The sequence below is a fragment of the Argiope bruennichi genome, chromosome 2 (assembly GCF_947563725.1).
Source record: "Argiope bruennichi chromosome 2, qqArgBrue1.1, whole genome shotgun sequence".
NCBI lineage: Eukaryota > Metazoa > Arthropoda > Arachnida > Araneae > Araneidae > Argiope > Argiope bruennichi.
Genome location: NC_079152.1, coordinates 60364109 through 60385398, shown reverse-complemented (window position 1 = coordinate 60385398; position 21290 = coordinate 60364109). Strand labels below are relative to the sequence as shown.

The window sequence follows — 21290 nt, the reverse complement described above, 5'->3', positions numbered from 1 at the left end:
AAACAGAACTTGGTTTCGTTTTCTGAAAAGGATAATAGTGAAATTGCCGATTTTTCTTTTAAAAAACATTACTTTTTTTATGCCTTATAAAATGTAGGATTAATTTTTCAACTGATTTCGAAAGAACCACAACTCGGAAAAGTTTGTTTTAATGCGACGAAAAGGCTTTCTTTTAAAGAAATTTACTTGTTAATAAATGTAAATTTTCCAATATTAAATATTTTTTTTAAATGAAGAGTTCCAAATAATCTAAAATTTCAGGTGCAGAGAAAACTTACAGGAAATTAGAAACGAAGTTATATATAAAGTATTAACATTTATATAAACTTCAGAAAGAATATTTCTTGCATATATAAAAAGGCTCCATTTTTTTTTATCATGTTCTTATAAACTTCCATTTTTCTCGCGTCTGCTGCTTTTGCGATTTTTAACCCGATTTTTGATAAAATATATGTACCGATTAAAGCATTTTCTCAAGTGTTATTTTCTAATCTTCGGTAGATTTTTTTTTACGATTCTTTGTGGCTATAAAAAAAATGTAAAATACTCAAACCTTATTTAGAATTGTCTCCAGAATTTCTACAATGCAATAAGCGAATTACGCTACATAAAAGGAAGCAGTCCGATTCAATTTATATATGTATTCTAGTCATAAAATTTAACCTCGGAGAATTTTTTGTATTTATATTCTACATTTCTAAGAATAAATATTTTAATTTGTACATAGTCTATATATTTAATATTCTATTATGATATCAAATATAATAGGAATATTATCAACATGAACTAGAGTAAGAAATTTCATTCGTCCACATTATCCTTTATTTCTTGCTTTAATTTTTCTTTAATAGAAAATTCGAAAGAGAAAATATGGACTGTCAAAACTAGTATACTGATATAAATGCTCCAAGTAAATTGGAATTTTTATCACTCGTATTTCATCTTTCAATATATATTCAAAAATATCTTAAACCTATCTTTCTCAATTTCCACTTAAATTCCTACTCTATTTTTTAAAAATTTTAATTACTTTATAGAGTTAGATTTTGGATAAAAGAATACTCGTCACTTCATTAATAAAATTGTTTAAACTATTTTTACGTATCATTTTCTGCCTTTCTCAAATTTGATAATTCCTAGTGAAATGCAATATGAAGTCTAAATTTCAAATTTTTAGATGGCGCATTCTCTAAAATCAATTCGCACATAATTTTTGTAAAAAATAGCTCCTGGTTATCAATTAAAATATCCTAAAGTCGAGAACGAATAATTACAAAATTTCAAAACTCGAGTACGTGACGGATTTGCAGATGTGAAAAAAAAAAAAAAAAAAGCCTTAAGAAATAAAAGATGAAGCAACGTAAACTAAAAATACGATTTAAATCTTATGTTGGGACATTTGCATTCGATGTCGCTTCGCGAGGATAAATTCAATTTTATATACAATTAAAATTAAGCAGGTTATATTTTTTAACAAAATAAGTTCCATTTCTGTATTGAAAGAAACTTTGTATTGCCAAAGAATATAAACTTTTATATTTGAATGACATTTATATAAAAAGTAAAATCTTGGCTCACGGATGAAAATTTTTTTCAAAGGCTTGTAAGTGTTGGTATTCAAGCAATTTTAGTTTTGCATACTCTTTACGCTTACTTACAATGCGTTCTGTATACGAATTTCTCAACAACTTTCATATGAAGAAAACACGAAAGTTGGCCTTTTCCTGAAACTCGTTCCTTCCTTATGTAATTATTTGAAAACAACAACTTTTGCAATATTCATTTATAATTTTTTTTAAAGTTTTCTACAAAAAATGTTTTTGGAAAGCAGTATGTTGCTCTTAAAAATTATATCGGAAGTTTGAAAACTTGAAGATTTTATTTGAAAGTTATAAGCAGTTAAAACAGGAAAGTTAAAATTAAAAATACCATCGTAATTTAGGAGTGAACAAGCTCTTACAGATATGAAAAGCAATCTCAGCTTAAATGTTCAATAAGATATTTCAGTGTTCGGGAACTTATGCAGTAAAACTGATTAACATTTATATGAACCACAAATGTAAGTTTAACTTTCAAATCACTGTTTAAAGAATTAGGCCAGAAAGATTAAATGTTTAACTAAGCTGAGCTAAGATATTAGATTTAATAAGCACATTAATTATATTAAGAATTTAATACTATTTCGCCAAGGGATTGATGTAAAATATGAATAATCCGAGTTTTAATAAATTGATTCGAAATTTAATATTACTAATGTAAACATATTTAGAAGCAATTTTAAAGTTTAATCCTGTATAAAAACAAAAGTGAAATTTTTAAATTAATGAAAAATCGGAGCACTGAAGAATCACGCCTGTATTAGCCAATTATTTCTATTTTGCTTTTTATACGAAATATGTTTATTCAAATAAGGAGTGAATTGAAATTATTTAATCAGAATTAAATGCGAAGTTTTCAAGTAGTAAATTCAATATTTTTTTAATGGCATTTAGTTCATAAAATTTTATTTTGACAAGCAAATTAGAGTCTTCCGTGGAGTTCCTTATGTTTTTTGATAAAGTTAAGATTAATAATTCATCAGATTCATCTCGTAAGTTATTACCAGACGGTTTCTATTAATTCATCAACCGAGTAATTCTGAATTCGTGGTATCAGTGGCTCATGTTCCAGGAAAATGATCGTTAAAACAGTAAAAGAAGCGACGTATAATCGAAGTTCAGCCCTTTTCGCTCAAATGAATCATTTGCAGCGGTTACGAAGGGAACGGGATTCATGAAGCAAAGTACAAATGAAAACCTGCTTGATGGAATGTAAAATGAAAAAACTGGAAATGAGTAAAACACATTGAAACAGTATTCGATATTTTTGAAACCCTTCAATTTCTTTTCGCAGTCCTGAATTAGAAATTATGGCTGTATTTCAATATGCTTTGTACAGAAATGTATTAATTTCTAAATTTGGCATATTTTCAGAATAGCTGCTGGAATCTACAGCAGTTACGGAAGATGGTTTTAGCAAACGTTACCACAAGAATCGATACTTAAACGGCATCTGCCAGTTCTTAGAAATTACTAGCTTTTCTTACAGATTCGCAAAAGTAATGTACAGAAAACCGAGTAAGCGAAATACGACGACGAATCTGTATCAAATTAAAAAGGAACAAAAACTGTTAGAAAAAAAATCGAGCCGTTCTTCAAACGCATCGACAGCTGAGGAGAAAAACGCTGGTCTAGCAGAAATCGAGGAACGAGGTTTAATTGCAATTTCTCTGAATGAAATCCATTACTTCAGCAAATATTCAGGTTCGAATATTTTTGAAATACAGAAAAAGGAAACTTGGCACTTTGATATTTAAATCAAATATTCTTCGATCGTTTTCTCAAGTGAAAGTAATAAAATATTCATAACTTTCACAGCCCAAGTTGAAACTGGAAATTTTCTTCAATGATCGTGAAAGATTAGAAGTGGAAGAAACCGCACCCGAAAACGACACTGCATTTTTTTTTTTTAATTTTTTGAAAGAAGAAACTTGACTATATTGTGATTAACGCATGGATTTAATTTAAATTCTAGGAACATAATTCAGATTTTATAAATTTAATACGATTCCAAAAATTTCATTTAATATGGAATTAAGTTTTACAGTATTGCATTACTTGGTAAAAATTCTCAGCTCACATGTTCTTTAAAGTGAAGTTAGCTTTCAAATTTAGTAATCTGAAATTTGTAACTTAACATCCGTTTATTTTTGAAATTCCTTTCGAGTTCTTGAGTATATCCATGTAATGTCTCAAATGGTAATTCCGATGAAAACTTATCTAAAAAGTTTAAAGCTGCAACAGCCTATCAACATTTCATTGATGGTTTTCTGCAGTTTATATACATTTCAGAAATCTAATCGTCAAGTCTAAAAGTTTGGCAGTTAGAAATTATTAGTGTAGCTTTTGTAGAATTTTAAAAATAATTATCCCAAATTCCAAGACATCAGTTTGTATGTTTAATATGCTTAATATCCATCTAAGTATAATATTTAAAATATATATTCATTTTACCTTCCTTCTCGCAGCAGTAAATAACATTTCCCATAAGAAAACATGGAATGGCTAAATTAAATGTAAAATCAATCTTTGATCAAAAGTAAAAAGAACCAATATTTGAAGTCCATAAACATTTTTATTTGAAGGTTTCCATGGCAAGATTTCCTTTCCAGAATTTTGTTTTTGTTGATCGAGTGGAAATTTTAATTCTACTGGTTCATGATACAATGAAAATGTATTGATATAACATTTTTAACGTTCCTTCACCTCAATACAAAATTTAAGAAATCAATGTTTAAAAAGATTACTTAAATTCAATCGTAGTCCATTTGTTCAATGAAATAGAAAAAACTCAACATGCATATTTAATCAAATTTTTTTATTCATTATTTTCATCCAGTGGCATTCTGCATAATTATGCTTATAACGTTAATGGCAAAAAAATTTTTTACATTATGAATACTAAATTCGTATTTTTCTTTTCTATGCGTCAAAATCTATTACTCGGCTAGACAGGAAATCCTCCACAAGCTTTCACACACAAATTTGAAAAATGCGTGCCGGAATATTTGCTTCTGTGTAGTGAATTAAGCAATTTATTTACATTTCCAGACTTTGTTTCAAAGCAGCACGCAAGCGCAGACAACAGATGGGTCCGTTACAACTCGTTGCTTGGCTTATCCAATAACGCTAAGAGCGTTGGACGGGGGAGGGATTAGCAATGGGGGAGCAAAGGTCAACCAGCTGTTACCTCGCAACACAATATAAAGTATATATACAGAGAACATGGTCTAACGGGAAGCTACCATCAGCTGTCACAATTTCAGATATGTTGAAAGGAACACCCGGGCCTCGCCCTAATGGATTAGTAAAGGACTATGGCTTCTGTTTACTTGAAGTGAGCATTTGTTCAACTTCGTGAAAACAATCTCATACATTCAACCTCTATAGCGCATTGTTTACATCGAAAATTGATGTCTGCTTTTATTTCTCGTCCAGATGGGAATTCGAAAAAATGCCCCCTTCCCCAAAGATTCGCTTTTAGAAATCTAAGATTAATGAAAGTATTCATATTGCAAGAAAAGTCGACTCCAAATTCAATCCACTAATTCGTGTTTGAGTCTTTAAACCTCGTATACTTCTACAGGAAATTAGATTAAAAAAATTAAAGCCGATTCGTTCTCTTTTCATTAAATTGGAGTAGTTAGAATCTGTCATTGTTTACGATGATATCGCATATAAAATATATCTGGATTCTAAAAATATTAAAAAGAATGATACTTTTTAATGATGACCATTTAGAAGTAAATATGCATATGTTACGGTCAATGTAATTCCAAGTTATTACTAATAATACCAGCGATTAATCGTAGCATACTTAATTCTGGCAAAGTTTTGAATTGATTCAGCTCTGATTTGATCTAGACATTTAAACCATTATATAAAATCCTCGTTACCTCTCGCAAGAAAAAAAGGCGTTACAATTCCGGTATTTTCTGGTTTGAGTTTTATTTGAAATTCACGAATATATACACGTAAAAGCTCATACTTAAAGTTATGAATAAAATCTTCCAAGCCTGTTCAGTACATCAGTGCGTTTTTTTCCTAACGTTAGTGAAATGAATTACAACAGTTTTTGAAACATTTAAAATATACTTATTAAAGCAATTAATATATTTAAAAAAAAATGCCTAAAACCCCATTTTCTTGACGCTTTTTTCAATAGTGTTAATGGATTTGACCATTTGTGCCAATGTCTCTCCTCTGATATAATTCAAAACGATACATCTTTGATATTTTAATTTCAATTAATAAAACATTAAGAGTGGCAAGAAAATACATTAATTTCTCTGAAAAAAAACCTAAAAAATTATGTTTTATTAAAGGTTTAATTTTTTGGTACAACAAACTAGTCTATTTTTGGGGGGGGGGATAATTATTCAGCAAATAATTTTTCGGAATACTTGGGTTAAACTTCAGACAATCGTTGAATTCACCCGAAAAAATACATAAAACTTTGGTCATTCATAACATGCTTTAAACTCGAAAGATGTCAAATTACTTGAATGCATTTTACATTTAATGTAATTGATCTTATTTATTCTAATCACATTTATTAATAAACGGTTATAACATTGACCGCAACATATATAATCTGTACGCTCATCTATTCCAATTTTTTAGTTATACGATTTTGCAACAAATATATTGATGCACAAGGTTATTCGTTTTGTCACAATGCATCTCAAGACTGAATTAATATAAGCTTAAGGGCCAAAGCTAATACTTTTGGTTTCATTAAATGCTTTACTTTTCAGAATTCACTAGAAGCCTGTTTTATTACTACACAGTTTTGATCTTTACTTTGAAAAATTATCATTAAAGCTTTAATTGTAATGAAAAAATTGGAAAACTAAAATTTGAGAACATTTTGCACTGTTAAGATATTTTACAACAATCCATATGGCCAAGTTTAATATATTAAGTGAAAGTTTGCAAATCAAGACCAAAATTTGCTCTTTCTGAAACAGAAAAGTCTTCAATGTATCGTAAAGCACCCAAAACAATTCGAACATAACCATATCTTGTTTTATAATTCTACAAAGGAATTTAGTATCTACCTTAAAGAAACTCAACCGAACTCTGCAAAAAAATATGAAAACTGGTAGTATTTTCAAAATTTTTTAGCCTCTTTATTTTTTGTTTTTTGAAAACTGTTAATAAATTTTATATCAAAACAAAGAAGTATTTTTTTATAAAATGAAGTTAAATACAGATACTGCGAATTCCATTCGTCGTTGAACAGCAGTCAATTAAGACTTTCATTCATTCTCTAAAGTAGGGGGTCAAAGAACTGCGCTTACCTGTGACTTTATCTCTGATTAATTTGCAGGATTCCACTTCTCCTATGGATGAAAAGAGAGACCTGATCTCTTCTTGAGTCATGGTCTGAGGCAGATAGTTTACTATCAGGTTGGTTTTGGAATCCTCTGTCGAAGTTCCGGTCTGCACGGAGTTGTGCAGACTCCCATTTTGCTGCGATGAGACTGGGGACGTGTCCATACCATTCATTTGAACCACTGAAAAATAAAGAACAAATTAATAAAGATTAATTGGTGCAATTTCTTATCACGCCTCCAAAATAATTAATGGAAAATTAACTTACAGGCGCTTGGAAGTCAATCAAGAAAACACTTTCACGCCAATATGCATGAAATTATTTTTAACTTAAAAGTTAATTTAACTAATTTTATTTTTAATAATCTTAAGTTTTTTAAGTAAAAATTCATATTTTGTAATATTTTTTTTAAAAAACAATTTTAACACGAAACCAAAATCAAATTAGAGTGATAACACATGAAATTAAATGCAGTCATGAAGAGTAATTGATCCATATATCCAGTCATGTAATCTTATAACGAAGAATTGCCATAATTTAAAAAGGAACGAAAATCAACTTGCGAAAATAATCTTTAAAATACATGTTCTACGATTTATACCATATTATTTATAAAAATATTTTATTAGAAAACATTAATATGCATGTTTTTTGGCAAAAAGCTGGATTAAGCTTTACATTATTGGCTGAAGATCAAATGGATCACCTTAAGCATCGAATATGTCAGTCCATTTTGAAAGTTTACCAAAAAAAGTTTCAAAAAGAATATAAAGTATCTTATGAAGCATTATGAACAATTTTGCTTTCATTTTTTAATACCCAACTTGTTTATATTCGGAATCCCGAAACTTTTTACATTAAGAAATGGCCAGGTAAAGCTGCGATATGAAACTTGAAAAATCCCCCCTCCACTTTAAAATTGCTTTAGAAACTAACAAGTTTCTTTTCTAATTAATCCCTGCTATTGAAATTTGTTTTAATCTCTTGAACCGAGAGTTTAAACTCATTATATACTATTTCGGAGATTTGAAACTCGTCCTTATTAAAATGGAAAGGACACCCGAGACTGAAGTGTGCCGAACTAATTTGTTCTTAAAATTATGCATTTCGATGCACGAGTATGACATTGGCATTGAAGCAAAAAATCCATTCTCTTTTTCACTAAGGATATGTGACCGACAAAATAAACGTACTAAATAAAATTTACTTCTTCGTAATAGCCTACAATAATTTTGACTGTAGGACTATTTCGAATTTTAATATAGTCCACTACCTGTTCCTAGTTAAAACTTTATGGCGGTCATTTTTAAAAATGCTGGTTTGTCTAATTATATTGCAATCCTGAGAAGCCAGTTCTCATTTGATGCGTTTTCTTTAATCAACCTTTCTGAGCTTTTCAATTCTAGATAAATGTGAAAATAAATGATTGCTTAAAATAACCCTTTCGAGATGCACCTCATCTTTTAATTCCATATATGCATGCATATTGAAACGCAAAGTAAGCGATTTGTGTGGTGCTTAATGCAGCTTAAATCTTCACTGAATTCAAAATTTCATCTGACACTATAGATATATAGAGCCAATTATCTAACAATCAATATTTTAGACAGGATTTTCACTTCTCTAGACAAAATGTTCAGAGATGCTGGCATGATTCTGTATGATTTAATGAAATGCCTTTAAAAATAAATGAGAAATAACCACTAGCGAAACAGAAAACAGAATGAAGAAATGTATTCGGATAGATTAAGACTTCATTTTTAAATGTCCATATTTCTCTCAAAGATTTCCAAACTAAAGCATTTTTTTATTTTTTCCAAACTTAAACATATTTTTTAGAAAACATGTTTTGCTGAGTTCTAGTTACTTTTCTAAATGCCCCTACGCGTAATCCCATTTTTTTTTTTTTACGAAGGTTAACGAAAATTCATGCAAGATAAATTTAAAGCTCAAATTCGAATCTAAATAGTTAATCTATTCCAAACCCACTATTGTTTCCCTGAAATAACGCAATTGCAATAGAACTCATTGTTTGGACGTTTTAAAATTACTCTTTCCTAGCTGCACGGATATCAAATATGATGAATCAGACTAATTACAAAATCAATACAGGAGCTTCATAACTCCGGCACATGTCAAGTTAAAAATAATTGCATTACAACATAGGAACATTTGTTTCTACTCTGTTTAGTGACAAATACCGAAACTCGGTCTAAAGCTTCTTAACAGAAAATTAGATTTTTACTTTCATAATAGTTGAAGTTTCCATTGCTGTTCGGAAGAATTTGATATTTAACATGATTGATGGTAGTAGTTTCACTGTTTAAATGGAATAGTGCATTTTCTGACCTGAATTTCATAATCTTTGGTTATTTTAAAACTGAATAAGTAAATAAAATATTCTTTTAGGCTATAACTGTTTATTTTCTGCTCAACATTCTTTGGCTAAATTTTCGATCCTATTTTTAAAGCAAAAGTTTGCATATATATATATATATATGCAAACAACAAGACTGAAATATGTCTGATATGTAGTTATACTTTTGTCTTTGTCTTTTTGTTTGAATCATGTATGATATAAAAGCAAATTGTTTTTCTATATTAGGAATCAATTGTATGAAATGGAAGCATGCAAGAGAGCTTACGTATTTTCAAGAATTTACTCAAATTGACATTACGGATAATAAAATACAATAAACTATACAAGAGACGAAATAATGAACCTTTTTATAAAACACTAAATTATTATCAACAGACATTGGAAATACGTTATTAAATGGGGAGATTCTTCCCTGCCTGAGAAATAAAAACATGAGCCAGCAGATGTTGTACTTTCGATATACTAACTGCTGTTGTAAGATACATATCACTTCCAATTTTAAAAAATTCCAGAGAAGTGTTAGCAACGTTCGGTTTGGAAGAAAGCCATTTTGGCATTTATTACTTTTCACACCTAATCAGATGACAAGAATAACGCCCTAGCTAGTTTCTACGTTTACACCACACCAACGAGGAACCGCCAACTTAGAGAACGTTTAGTTCACGACGTAGGAATTAATATGCACCAGGGCCGCATACATGACATACCTTAAATGGAATCGAGTTTCGAACGTGGAACTCTTGTACCAGAAAGGATATTTTTTTTCACCAGGTCATTGCGGGCTTAGAAATTTCAGACAATTTGAATCCTACATTGAAGTTTCTCCAGGCTGTTTCCTGAATAACTTACAAAGAGTGACTTATTATAGATTTACAAGCTTAGACAAACCCTTTACGGAAATGGCAATAGACCAAAATTCAAAATTCTTTAATATTTAAAGAGCATCTAAAGCTAGATCTTGCAAATGGAACAAAGCGAACCAGCTTGTTTTAAAATTCTGAGAACAAAATATGTCAGAATTTCAGATTGCCAGCAAGCTAATCAACTGTTTGAATTTTTGGAAGCTGTAATATCTATTCGAAATTATTGAAAAGTGCATTATTGTGCATTTTTTTTTAAGAAAAATTCTCGCTTCCCGCTATAAATTTATCTTCAGCTTAGTATCCGAAAAGTAAAAGATTCAATGTAGAATCATGAAGAAATGTTAAAAATTCAAATATATGCCAATAAATCACGCTTAAATTTTCTTGTAAAGATAGAAAACATTGAGAATTAAACTGGTCTAAAATATTTGTTTCAGTAAAGCAAGCAATGAATTTAGTCAAATGTATAAGATGAAAGGCAACAGAATTTCATAAGATTAGAATGTTTATTTTTGAACTAAAAATACTTCAACTGAAACAACTGTATTTTTCTCGCTTAAGAATGCCAGTGGGAGAAAGGAAAAATCGATACGCAATACGGAAGAGAAATTTTTCTCTTTAAAGAACTTTCCCTTGGTCATCTTTTCGAAATGCTTTATCAACTGTGTTTGTTAAATATTAACCAAGACATAAAAAGCTACTTTTTCTGGTAAGATAACTTAATATCCTGATTTATCATCACATGCAAGAATATTTCGATGAATAGGTTGTCTCAGTTGCATCACTTAATCAAGGTAATTAGTGCATCGAACTCGGTTTATTTTGTATATGCTGTACGTGACATTTTAAAGCAAGCACTATGGCTGTTTTATAATACATTGGATTTTCGATACAAGTACGATTCTTTCAAAAGTTCTTTAAGTCTAGTTTAAAGTATTTAACAAATTTCTTTAGTTACCATTCAAATGGAGACAGAAGTTGTCTTCGAAATATATAGTTTGATACATTGAGAAAAACCGTTTCATTTCTAACAAAACCATCTTGATGCAATTACTGTGAAATCAAAAGAAAATATTGCCCTCCACATCCTATCCACTGAGCCATTGATGCACTTATAGGAAACCCAATTTATAAGAGAAAATTTTCTACAATTACAGGTTCAAGACAACATCGCCACAAAATCCCGGAGCATTCTTCCTGCAAGTCACGGAATCTATTTGATCATTTTCCATTGGCCAGGCAGCTTTTGGAAGTCTTGTTAGACGGAAGAAAAAATCCGAGTTCCATTCCAAAAGGGAACTTAATTCAGACATCCTCCAATACCCCTCCCTTCTCAATCTCTACCAAACAAAGACCAAAAGGGAACAAAATGGTTTTTCTACCTCTACGTTTGTAACTACTGCCAACAAATAAAAAGAATTCGGAACAGCAACGGGGAGGTATGTATGCTTCATTATTTCCTATGGCGATCGATGTTCCTACTCCGCTTCTCGATTAACTCCTCTCCTGCACCCTTTTCCTTTTTAAATCCATTTTCGGACGTAGCGTGAGGCCACATACCGCCTCTTTTTGCCTTTTTAAAATAGTGCTGGTCAATAATCCAGCCACGCTATTGTTTAGAAAATATCTGAAATATCTGCAAATAACGAATAGCAGGCCACGTGTTTTGCAAAATACCGAAAATTAAAAATTGAATAAAACCATGTCAAAAGATAAAGGAGTTTTCTAAAATTCGAATTTCATAACTTCCGACACAAAAATATTTAATTTGGCAAAAAAGTATCTTTTGAAAGCATCTCCAGACTTTGTAGGAACAATGTCCGATGAGTTATAGTATTCTATTTCTGTGGGAACGCGTATTTAACATCTTTGAATTGAGATTTAAGCAGCTTCCACCTCGCAAATTAAAGTTCAATTGATTCAGAATATTGAGGTCAATTTAAAAACCAAATATGGAACGAAAATCGTTATAAACTGTATATTGAACTCATAGTAAATAACGGCTTATTTGTCACTCCTTAGAGAAGTGATCAAAATTTTATGCTTTTAAGTAAAATCAAAAAATTTTAAAGACAAGAACCACAAAAGTGTTTTTGCATTATTTGGAGCAAGTTTGAATTTTGCACCTAAAGGCATTCTATTCTCGGATTGTAAGAAATTTAAACCAAAGGATTTTCCAAGTTGAAGATTCTTCAAAATGAGACGTTAAGGATGTTAATAGAACAGCCCTTCAATGAGTGTATGCAAATATTAATTTAAATTTGGCCATACAGTTTCCTTTATTAGATGTTATCTAATCATTTACTGTTATCGCCCGGCACTGATGAAAATCGGTGGTTTAATTTGCACATAACACTAGGCTTGTCTATTGGCATTTGGATTCTTTAAAATTTTTTTATAAGCGACTGTAGTAAATTAATTAGCAACTTAAACAGTAATCACTGAATTCAAAATATTCCCATTTAACTTAAATACAATTCAGTTTAATTCACTAACTAATAAAATGTGTCATACAATGTCCTGCTCAGGCGAAGAAAAAAATGTGGCACGAGATAATTTTGGCATTTATATTTGAAGTAACACAACTCTCCGTGAAAAAAAAACTCAAACATTGAATTAATCTAAAAGTATAATTTTGCACTCGAAATTTGAGAATTTATTATTTTCCAATATAGTCATTAAAACCTGTTTAACAACTATATACTGGTCTATTGTTTTGACCAGTTACTTTGTAATTGTATTACAAGCTAGATACGACACCGCATGGAATGCATGCACATTTGCATTTGCATCTCTTATCAAAAGTTCAGCTCTGGTTCTGTTAATGGATATTTGGACCATTTCAAACTATGAAATTTTCTAAATCTATTAGCTTTAAGAAGTTTCATTTCCTTCAAGAAATAAACGAGTCGTTCCTTTCATAGTAAATATCAGAAATTCGAGTACCTGTCAATTCAGGCAAAATTGAAGTATTTCAGAAACTGCTGAAGTATTCTTACTCGAAATTTTTTTTCCCATCCGATTAAGCTTATCTTAAATTTCAATTTATGCATCAGTGTTAACTACAAATGCCTAGTATTAATAACTCAGGGGGAAAAAAATCAACTTTGTGCATGTTGCTCTTAATTGAAAAATAAAATAAGCATTTTCCCAATATCGCCATCCAGCACTTAAAATTTAGTTCGAAGTCTGGTAGCAACGCCACTGCTTGCTGAGCATATACAGAAGACTGATGCAAAAGTAGAAAAATTTAAATAAATTAAAATCTCAAATTTACATTTTTTTTTTTTTTCAGATTTCAGAAAAAATAGCAGCATTACATAAAATAAACTTTCAGTCCGTTTCCTCATTGTTATCAGGTTCTGTATATTTGATCACTTTTTTTTATTCACTTAATATGAATTTAAAAGAGATCAATTTAAAATGAAGTCTTAAGTTTGGCGACTAAATAAAACACAGATTGGCATGACCTTTGATGATATAAAACAATGATTGCAATGATTAAAAGTCGTTTAGCAGTTTTTGTGGGTATATTTTAATAAAAAAAAAATAGTTTCATAAATACTTGTCGGCTCTCAAGTAACTTAAATTATCAAGATGGATTACGTTTTTCGTTTCTTTCATAAATTGTTAGAATGTTTAGTTCTGCTCAAGATATTTAAATCAATAGTCTGAAAAAAATTTCATACCATATCCGAAAATCATGGATCTGCGAATATATACAAACGAACTACGCGCATAACCTGCCTAAACCAACGAAAACTTTTGGACATCTGAATTTAAAAGCGCCAAAAACTTTTCCCCCATTCAAACGTCCAAACTTAAATCAGTAGGCGTTTCTTTAAAAATCGAAAATAGCCTGGAGAAAGGGGGGAAAAAATTGAATAATTTCCCTGCTCTCAGGAGCTTCCCTTTCCCCAATTGAACCCGGTCGATGTCCAATTTGAGATAGATGCAGAATCTGTTTCCATGGTAACCGATCGCCATGTCAGCCAATATGGAACGGAAGGCAACGCGGGAAAAGACTAAAGCGGACAACTCTCCCAACACAATGTTCTGGCACGTGCTAGAGCCAAAGTTGTTTCCAGTGTAATACAGTAATTAGCACATATATAATCATATACAATAGAAACTAATTTGGCTGATTTGGATTCGCTGAAGAGTTAGTTGACTGCAACACTTGATGGCAGAAGTTCAAATTATTCTGCAGTTAAAATGGAAGTTGGAAAAGAGGCCAGTGCCTTAAAATTCGACGCATATTGATCTTTCTTTTTCATTCTACTTTGGCGCTAGAATTTTATTACTAAATCAAATTGTTATCACAGTATTTGGTCTTTATTATGATGCTTGAAAACTGGCAATTAAAGAAAATTACGATGCATTAACTTTCATGATTAGAAATAATGCTTCATACGATAAACTGAAATCAGTACAGCTTAATCAAAGTTTATAAATTAGGGAAATTTCTGACAGCCAAAAACCGCACTTTTAATTGGCATGGTTTTTTTTTTTTTTTTGTATTAATATCTGACCATCAGCTAACCACTTATAGCAGCTTTTTTCATAATTTTTTGCCATTTAGATTATTTTTCTAGATAAAATAGAATAACGTTTCATAATTAATAAAAAGCTTTAAATTTCATTGTGGAACTTTTAAGTTTTCACGCCCAACTTAATTAAAAGCATTGATTTCAGTAGATCTTAAATTATCTTGAAAACACTAACAATAATTGAATTTTTAAAAACCGATTTTAATTACAATTTTTCCCCCAAAAAAATCAATAAAAAGGCATTTAAAAAATTTAAAGATAACTGAAATTTGTTTAAAAAAGGTGAAATAAAATAAAGTTTTTTTTTTTTTAACACATTTTATTAACTTCGAAAATGAAACCAAATAAAGAAATGAAAAAGTAGAATAAACCATTTCGACTTCTAAGTCTCATTAGTGGGTCACCGTATGTCAGTTGAATGTCGCTCAGAAGTTGGAAAAACATTTCTTAGACAAAGCAAATACACAATTGCCCTACAAGTTGCTGGGCGTTAATGGGTTAATTATAGAAAATTTTCTGAGAAGAACGGTTATATTTAAATCATGGTTATGAAGCACAGCCATAAGCCAATACTTTTTTAGATTTCGATTCAGATAGTTTATTAACTTAATACGAGAAATGCTAGATAAAAATCAAACTGGCTAAATAAGATCGTCTGAAATTTATAAAAGATTGTTAATAATCTGCAGCTGATTGTATATTGGTTCTATTTTATATTTAAAACGAGGACACCTTCCAATAAATTCAAAAACTGGAATTTTAAAGCCTTCTCTTGATTTACATTCAAATAACTAAATTTAAAATAATTTGAAATTTGAAGCTATTTGTAATTATTCTGACTTTTCAGTTAAATTTAGATATTTTCATAGCTCAGAAAAATACGATTGCAGTAATTCCTACATAACTGCAATACAGTTCAAATTCAAAGAGCCTGACGAGGAAAAATTCTGGAAAAGAAACTTGCTTATTAGTACATTGGAGGTATTAGAAATATCAGTACTTTTATTTCAAAAAATTAAGACAAATAATCGGCTTTTTTAAAATATTAAAATATATTATTTTTACCCACACCCCATTTCTAAAGACATTAAATTTAAACAAATCCAATTTATTCCTTCGATGAAGCAAAAATTGTGAAAGAAATGTATAATGTAAGACTCGTGAATAGGATGAAAACCAAAAGCATTTTTTCATGTAAAAAATTCGCACAATTTCGATATCACCCTTTTCCATCTCTTGAGTATTAAATTTTTATGCAAATAAACACTTTGGCTACAACTTTTAAATTTTTGGAAAAACAGTGCTTTTGACGAGTTTGATAATACGCTTCACTACGAATAAACTCTACAAATGATTTGTAGACTGAATAAATCAACCCGCTTAATAGGCATGGAAGAATCCAGAAGCTTATGTTAAATGTTGGCTCATTCCCAATTTCTTAATTTTTTCAATTAAGTTATTGTTAGAAGTTTATAATAAAGAGTGGCTTCATATTTGACAGACTTCCCATGATATTGATGACATTTACATTTGAAAAAAACTAGCTTGGTGCTTTCGCTGTTGGAGATTCAGCAATCTAAAATAATTACTCCAAAATCTTTCATTTTGCTAAAAAAGAAATCTTAAGGATTTAATATAAAATGTAAGAAATTCATCCATTAAGAAGGAAAGAAAAGATTTATACTATTAAACTGAAGTTTCTTTTAATTTTTAAAGTACCAAAATATTTTCAACATCTAGAAATAAGTGATGGCCTATTGTTTTGTTTACGAAGAAGAAACGCTTGATCTTATTCGAATAAGAGAATTTTATTTAAAAAAATAAAAAGTTAATCTTATTGATTGAATTATCAGTCTAATAATTAAAGATTCATATGCTGATCAATTTATCGACAGAAGATATATATTTATTGCTTAAGGAAAATAAACAAAAACAACTGTTTTTATTCGCATTTCGCAATTTTAGAAATTTAAAGAATTTCACTTAATTTAAATAAATATTTATCTTCATTAAACATTCATGAATGATCAAACAAATAGACACCAAATGTAATAAAACTAGTAAAATAAGGATGAATGCGTTATTAATAAACGATAGTGGCACCATATTCGTTTAAATTTATATATTCTCTGATTTGTCAATTCGTAAAGAGACAAGCACAGTTCGAGCTTTATAAAGATTTTACTTTCAATAATAACGATAATTGAATACAGAAAAATTTATTGCTTTTCGGGTCTTTTTTTTTTTTAAGCACGAAAAGATTTCAGAAAGATCATTTAAATAAATGAGTTCTTTTTTACAATTTTAGTATGCTTCAATAGTTCAATATTCTTCATTAACCAGTAAAGAATTACGGATATTCGATCATTATGCACCGATACACAAATTTAAGAGCATTTAAATTTTCGATTCAATTACAAAGATGATATAGGATCATTTTTATTTTATGTAAATGGGAAATAGCTATTTAAATATATCCGAGAATGATAAATGACAAACGATACAATAAAAAAAAATTCCTCCTCAGATTAACATCAAAATAAACATCTCGAATAACGACTCCTAGTACTTAAATGAAGCGAAAAGATTCGAAAATAACCGGAATCTATTCGAAGCCAAATTAGCGTCAGAAAATTCGCCAGTAAAAGTAAAGTTAACTGCTGAACAGTTACCAGAACCAATATCCGATGAACCTTTGCGAGGGAGAGATCGAAATCGAAACAGATTCGGGAATAATACGTCGAGAAAATATTTACGCGTAGTTCTTCCCCCAATAGGTTATGTCTTTGCTTGTTTACCTATGGGATATCCAAGACGATGGGATATTTGAATGAAGGCTTTCAGGAGAACTTCATAGATACTGATATTGACACGACTTTCAATACAAGGCTCTGCTGCCTCCCTCTGGGACATACTGAAGAAGAGAAGGGGGAGGGCAAGGGTGGGCAGAATTGTATGCATGGACGGTTTGAGATTACGCACCGCTTCTAGAGAGGGAAGGGGGAGAGGGAATTGGGACGGATTTAAGGCGTATTTCGAGAGAGGGCCGGGATGGGTTAGAAATGAAGCATTCGATTTCTGCGGTTTTCCGACAGCGCCACCCAAGCATGGCACTCGATAACAGCGATCCATTTAATGTAGTTTTCTTTGGCGTGAAGAGTCATCGAAACCGCTTCTCTGCCTTTTCGATGGTTCGCTATCGATCCTGAAAGCCAAAGCAGGCATCCAACAGGTCTATTGGGAAAATGGGATAAAAAATATAATTTAAGACATAAATGCCACAATTTTAATCGATAGAATATTTTATTAATTTTCATAAAATTTGTATTAATAAATTGACTACCTAGAAAGTCCTGACATGCTACATTCACATTCTCAATGTGGTGGCACAAATCTGCCTCTGTTAACTTTATTAATGAAGAAGGCCCATCCGACTTTTTCATGTTAGACAAGGTTAAATTTTGTAAGTGATGCAATTGGGAAGGACGGACTGTGAACGGTTAACCAATTTTTGTGGACAACTGGACATTTGCACAGATCTTTTTCAGCTTTTTTGAAGACAGACATCGACAGTCTCATAAATCGGGTATATTGTAATTAAATTCCAAAAGACCAAAGAGTCCGATTCAACGGTTGCTCATTCTATAGTTTATTCATCACAAAATCATTGAATTAAAAAATTGATCATGACTGAAATACAAAATATTTTGCAATACGAGTTATTTATTAAGGCAAAGTACCATTGGAGACGATTCTTTCCCATATAACATTCTCAATTTCTTGATCATTTGGCTAAGTCTAATCTCTTAATTAATCTAATTGTCTTAATCTTGATAATCGCCTTTAAATTTAATTAAAGTCTTCTTAATAGTTTTTCAACTTGATCTGTAGAAAAAAAATATTTACGAAAACTGTCTTTAAAGTACATGATAATCTTGCTTGAATGAAGCAAGTACTCTTACCTTCAACATATTATAAAATTCAGATATTTTGATTTTGAAACCTCAATTTCAATGACTGTCCTCTCCAACCAATTGGAAAACATTTTATTAAGCTTACGGCGGAATACTATATAATTCGGACATTTACAAAAATCAAATTTTAGATAAATTTACAAAAAACTTTAAATAAAAAAATTACTATAAATATTTAGAAAATACATTTTAATTTCGTATATGGTGGTTGTTCAATTACAAGGAGCAATAGCATGGTAACCGTAAAAGATTTGAAGGCGGACAATTAAGACAGTTAAATCCGATGAAAATTACAGTTAGCCAATTAATACAGGTTAATAAAACTAAAAACTTTCGTTAGTATTGTAGATTAGCAGTTATTGCTAATTTTTTTCGAATGCAACTTACCAATAGTCGTCTTGCTGATTCGTTGTTTAGCATTTGTTTGAGCAGACATCTGTAAAGGGTGGACAAAAATATTTAATTCCTTCTTATGCCAGAGAATGATTGAGATTAAAAAGAAAATTAGGCACAGAGTATATTATTGTTTAAGCTCGATACAAAAATATGCACAGAATTCGAAATCTTTAAATACTTAAACTTCCCAGGCAATAGACGACGCTTGGAATACATGGAGAGTTTTAAAAGAGTTGGAGGTAAAATTTGCGATTTCTGAAAGATATATTTGCCTAGTTAATACACGAGCGTTAAATTAAATCCAAAAGCTGAACTGAATTAGAAGTAACAAAATATGAGATCCGAGTTTCAAAATTCTAGGATTTTACAAGGCATTTTCACGAAATTTAAAAAAACGGTTTCGAAATACTTATCCACTTTACCAGAAACATTTTCAAGAACGAAAATTAAATGTTGACAACCACAAAACTGTCAATGAATATTGCATCTTACAGAATAGTTTTTAATTTCAAACTAAACAATTACAATTTAAAGAATTTCAATAACTAGATTTTGGAAAAGACTAATACCTCAAGAAGAGTACATAAAATTCCGTCTATAAATTTAAATTTTACAGAATTTTGGGAATATCTTAGCAAAATTTTATGTACACATTTTTCCCGATAGAATTCCTTTTCGCATTGTAAATTTAACAAATTATATTCAATTAAGTGATTAGTTGGTTCACAATTAAGTCACGAATGGGAATTTGTTGAAATATTTTAGATATAGAATTTAAAATCTCGCAATGCTATATAAATCTTTCATGCAGTTTACATTCAATAACGTTATATACATGTAAGCAATAATTCAAGAAATCGGTTTTCTTCTAGTCTTCGCATTAAATAAGATTAAAAATCAGAAAGTACAAAGTACAGTCAAATCAATTAAGCTTTATTTCTTAAGTTATTCTTGATGTATTCTATTATATTCATAAAGTTTGCGGGTACTAAACTTTCAGCAAAGCATCCTCAGTATGCCATTAACATTAATATAATGTTTCAAGATGCATACGAGTGCATTTCTGTCTAATCCAAGTTCATTCCTAAATGCAAAAATTATTAAAATTTAATTTTCTTCTGCCCAACTGAGTTGCTGCCATTTTATTACATAAATTACAAATAATTCATTTTCATCAATTTTTCTTTAAATTGCATCATATTGTAAAGTATTATTGCTGTCACTGAACTATGTTACATTATTTGTGTGCAGTTTTAGACCAAACATTGACATTTTGCATTTTTTTGAATTAGTTATCTGAAATGAGGAAAATATAATGATTATGACGATGAAGCAATTTTCTTACCATTTCCCTGCGATTATTCACTATCAGTGATTTTTTTACATTTTTATATTGTTAAATTAACGATTTGCAAATTTTTCCATTATTCTCTAATCGTACATACAATTGTATTGGTCTAATTATAGAATATTAGCACGTTGGAATAGATTGTTAAATTTAAACAAATGCTTTGTGTGAAGCAATGAAAAGGGCATGCATTATCGTTGAAAAATTTAACATGTAGCTAGTATTTGATCCTAATGTATGCCCTAGGTTTGTGTTCTACCTTGGATTGATCACTTATTGCCCAACTTATAACATTATGTACATATCTTTAATCTAAGGATGTACCAAAGGACTTAGAGCTACCAAATTTGGAAATTATGCCAAGAATACTAAAGAGTTTTTCAAAATTGTAATACCATTAACTTTTACAAAACACACGAAAAATTTAACTTTATCCAGGCGATACCAAAGACTGAACAACTGCTTTGATCACAACAAACCCAAAGACAAAGCTGAATTAAACAATCGAGAAAATGAGTAATGGCGGAACCTCAAACTACCCGAAATGGACCTAACGATTACGAAAAAATTACTTTGAATGCAAGTAAATATTCTGAAACTGCTTGGACAAAATATTAAAAAAAAACTGTCCTCCCCCCCCCTCAAACAAACAAAAAATCAAAAGATAATGTAACGTAATTTTAAAACTTGAATTAAACGAATAGATACGTGCATAAATTGTAAGCATACATACAATGTAATAAAGTTTGCAAGTTGACATTCTATCGTAAAATATGCAACATAAAAATTGTTCAATAAAGCTCGACAGTACCTACATTCACCAAATCTGGCACGTAATTACTT

The 21290-nt window shown here is 30.2% G+C and overlaps 1 protein-coding gene across 7 annotated transcripts in view; it reads right to left on the bottom strand.

Moving 5' to 3' along the window:
* LOC129962076 (ELAV-like protein 4) overlaps positions 1-21290 on the bottom strand; it is a 67875-nt gene that overhangs the window by 26552 nt on the left and 20033 nt on the right. For 6 of the 7 annotated variants that reach the window (XM_056075792.1, XM_056075790.1, XM_056075788.1 and 3 more), the window contains exons 2-3: positions 19091-19139; positions 6902-7117 (exon numbers count right to left, since the gene is read on the bottom strand). In XM_056075792.1, coding sequence (XP_055931767.1) covers positions 6902-7117; positions 19091-19139 — 265 coding nt within the window. The remainder of the gene's footprint in view (positions 1-6901; positions 7118-19090; positions 19140-21290) is intronic. The other variant, XM_056075795.1, reaches the window with a different exon arrangement.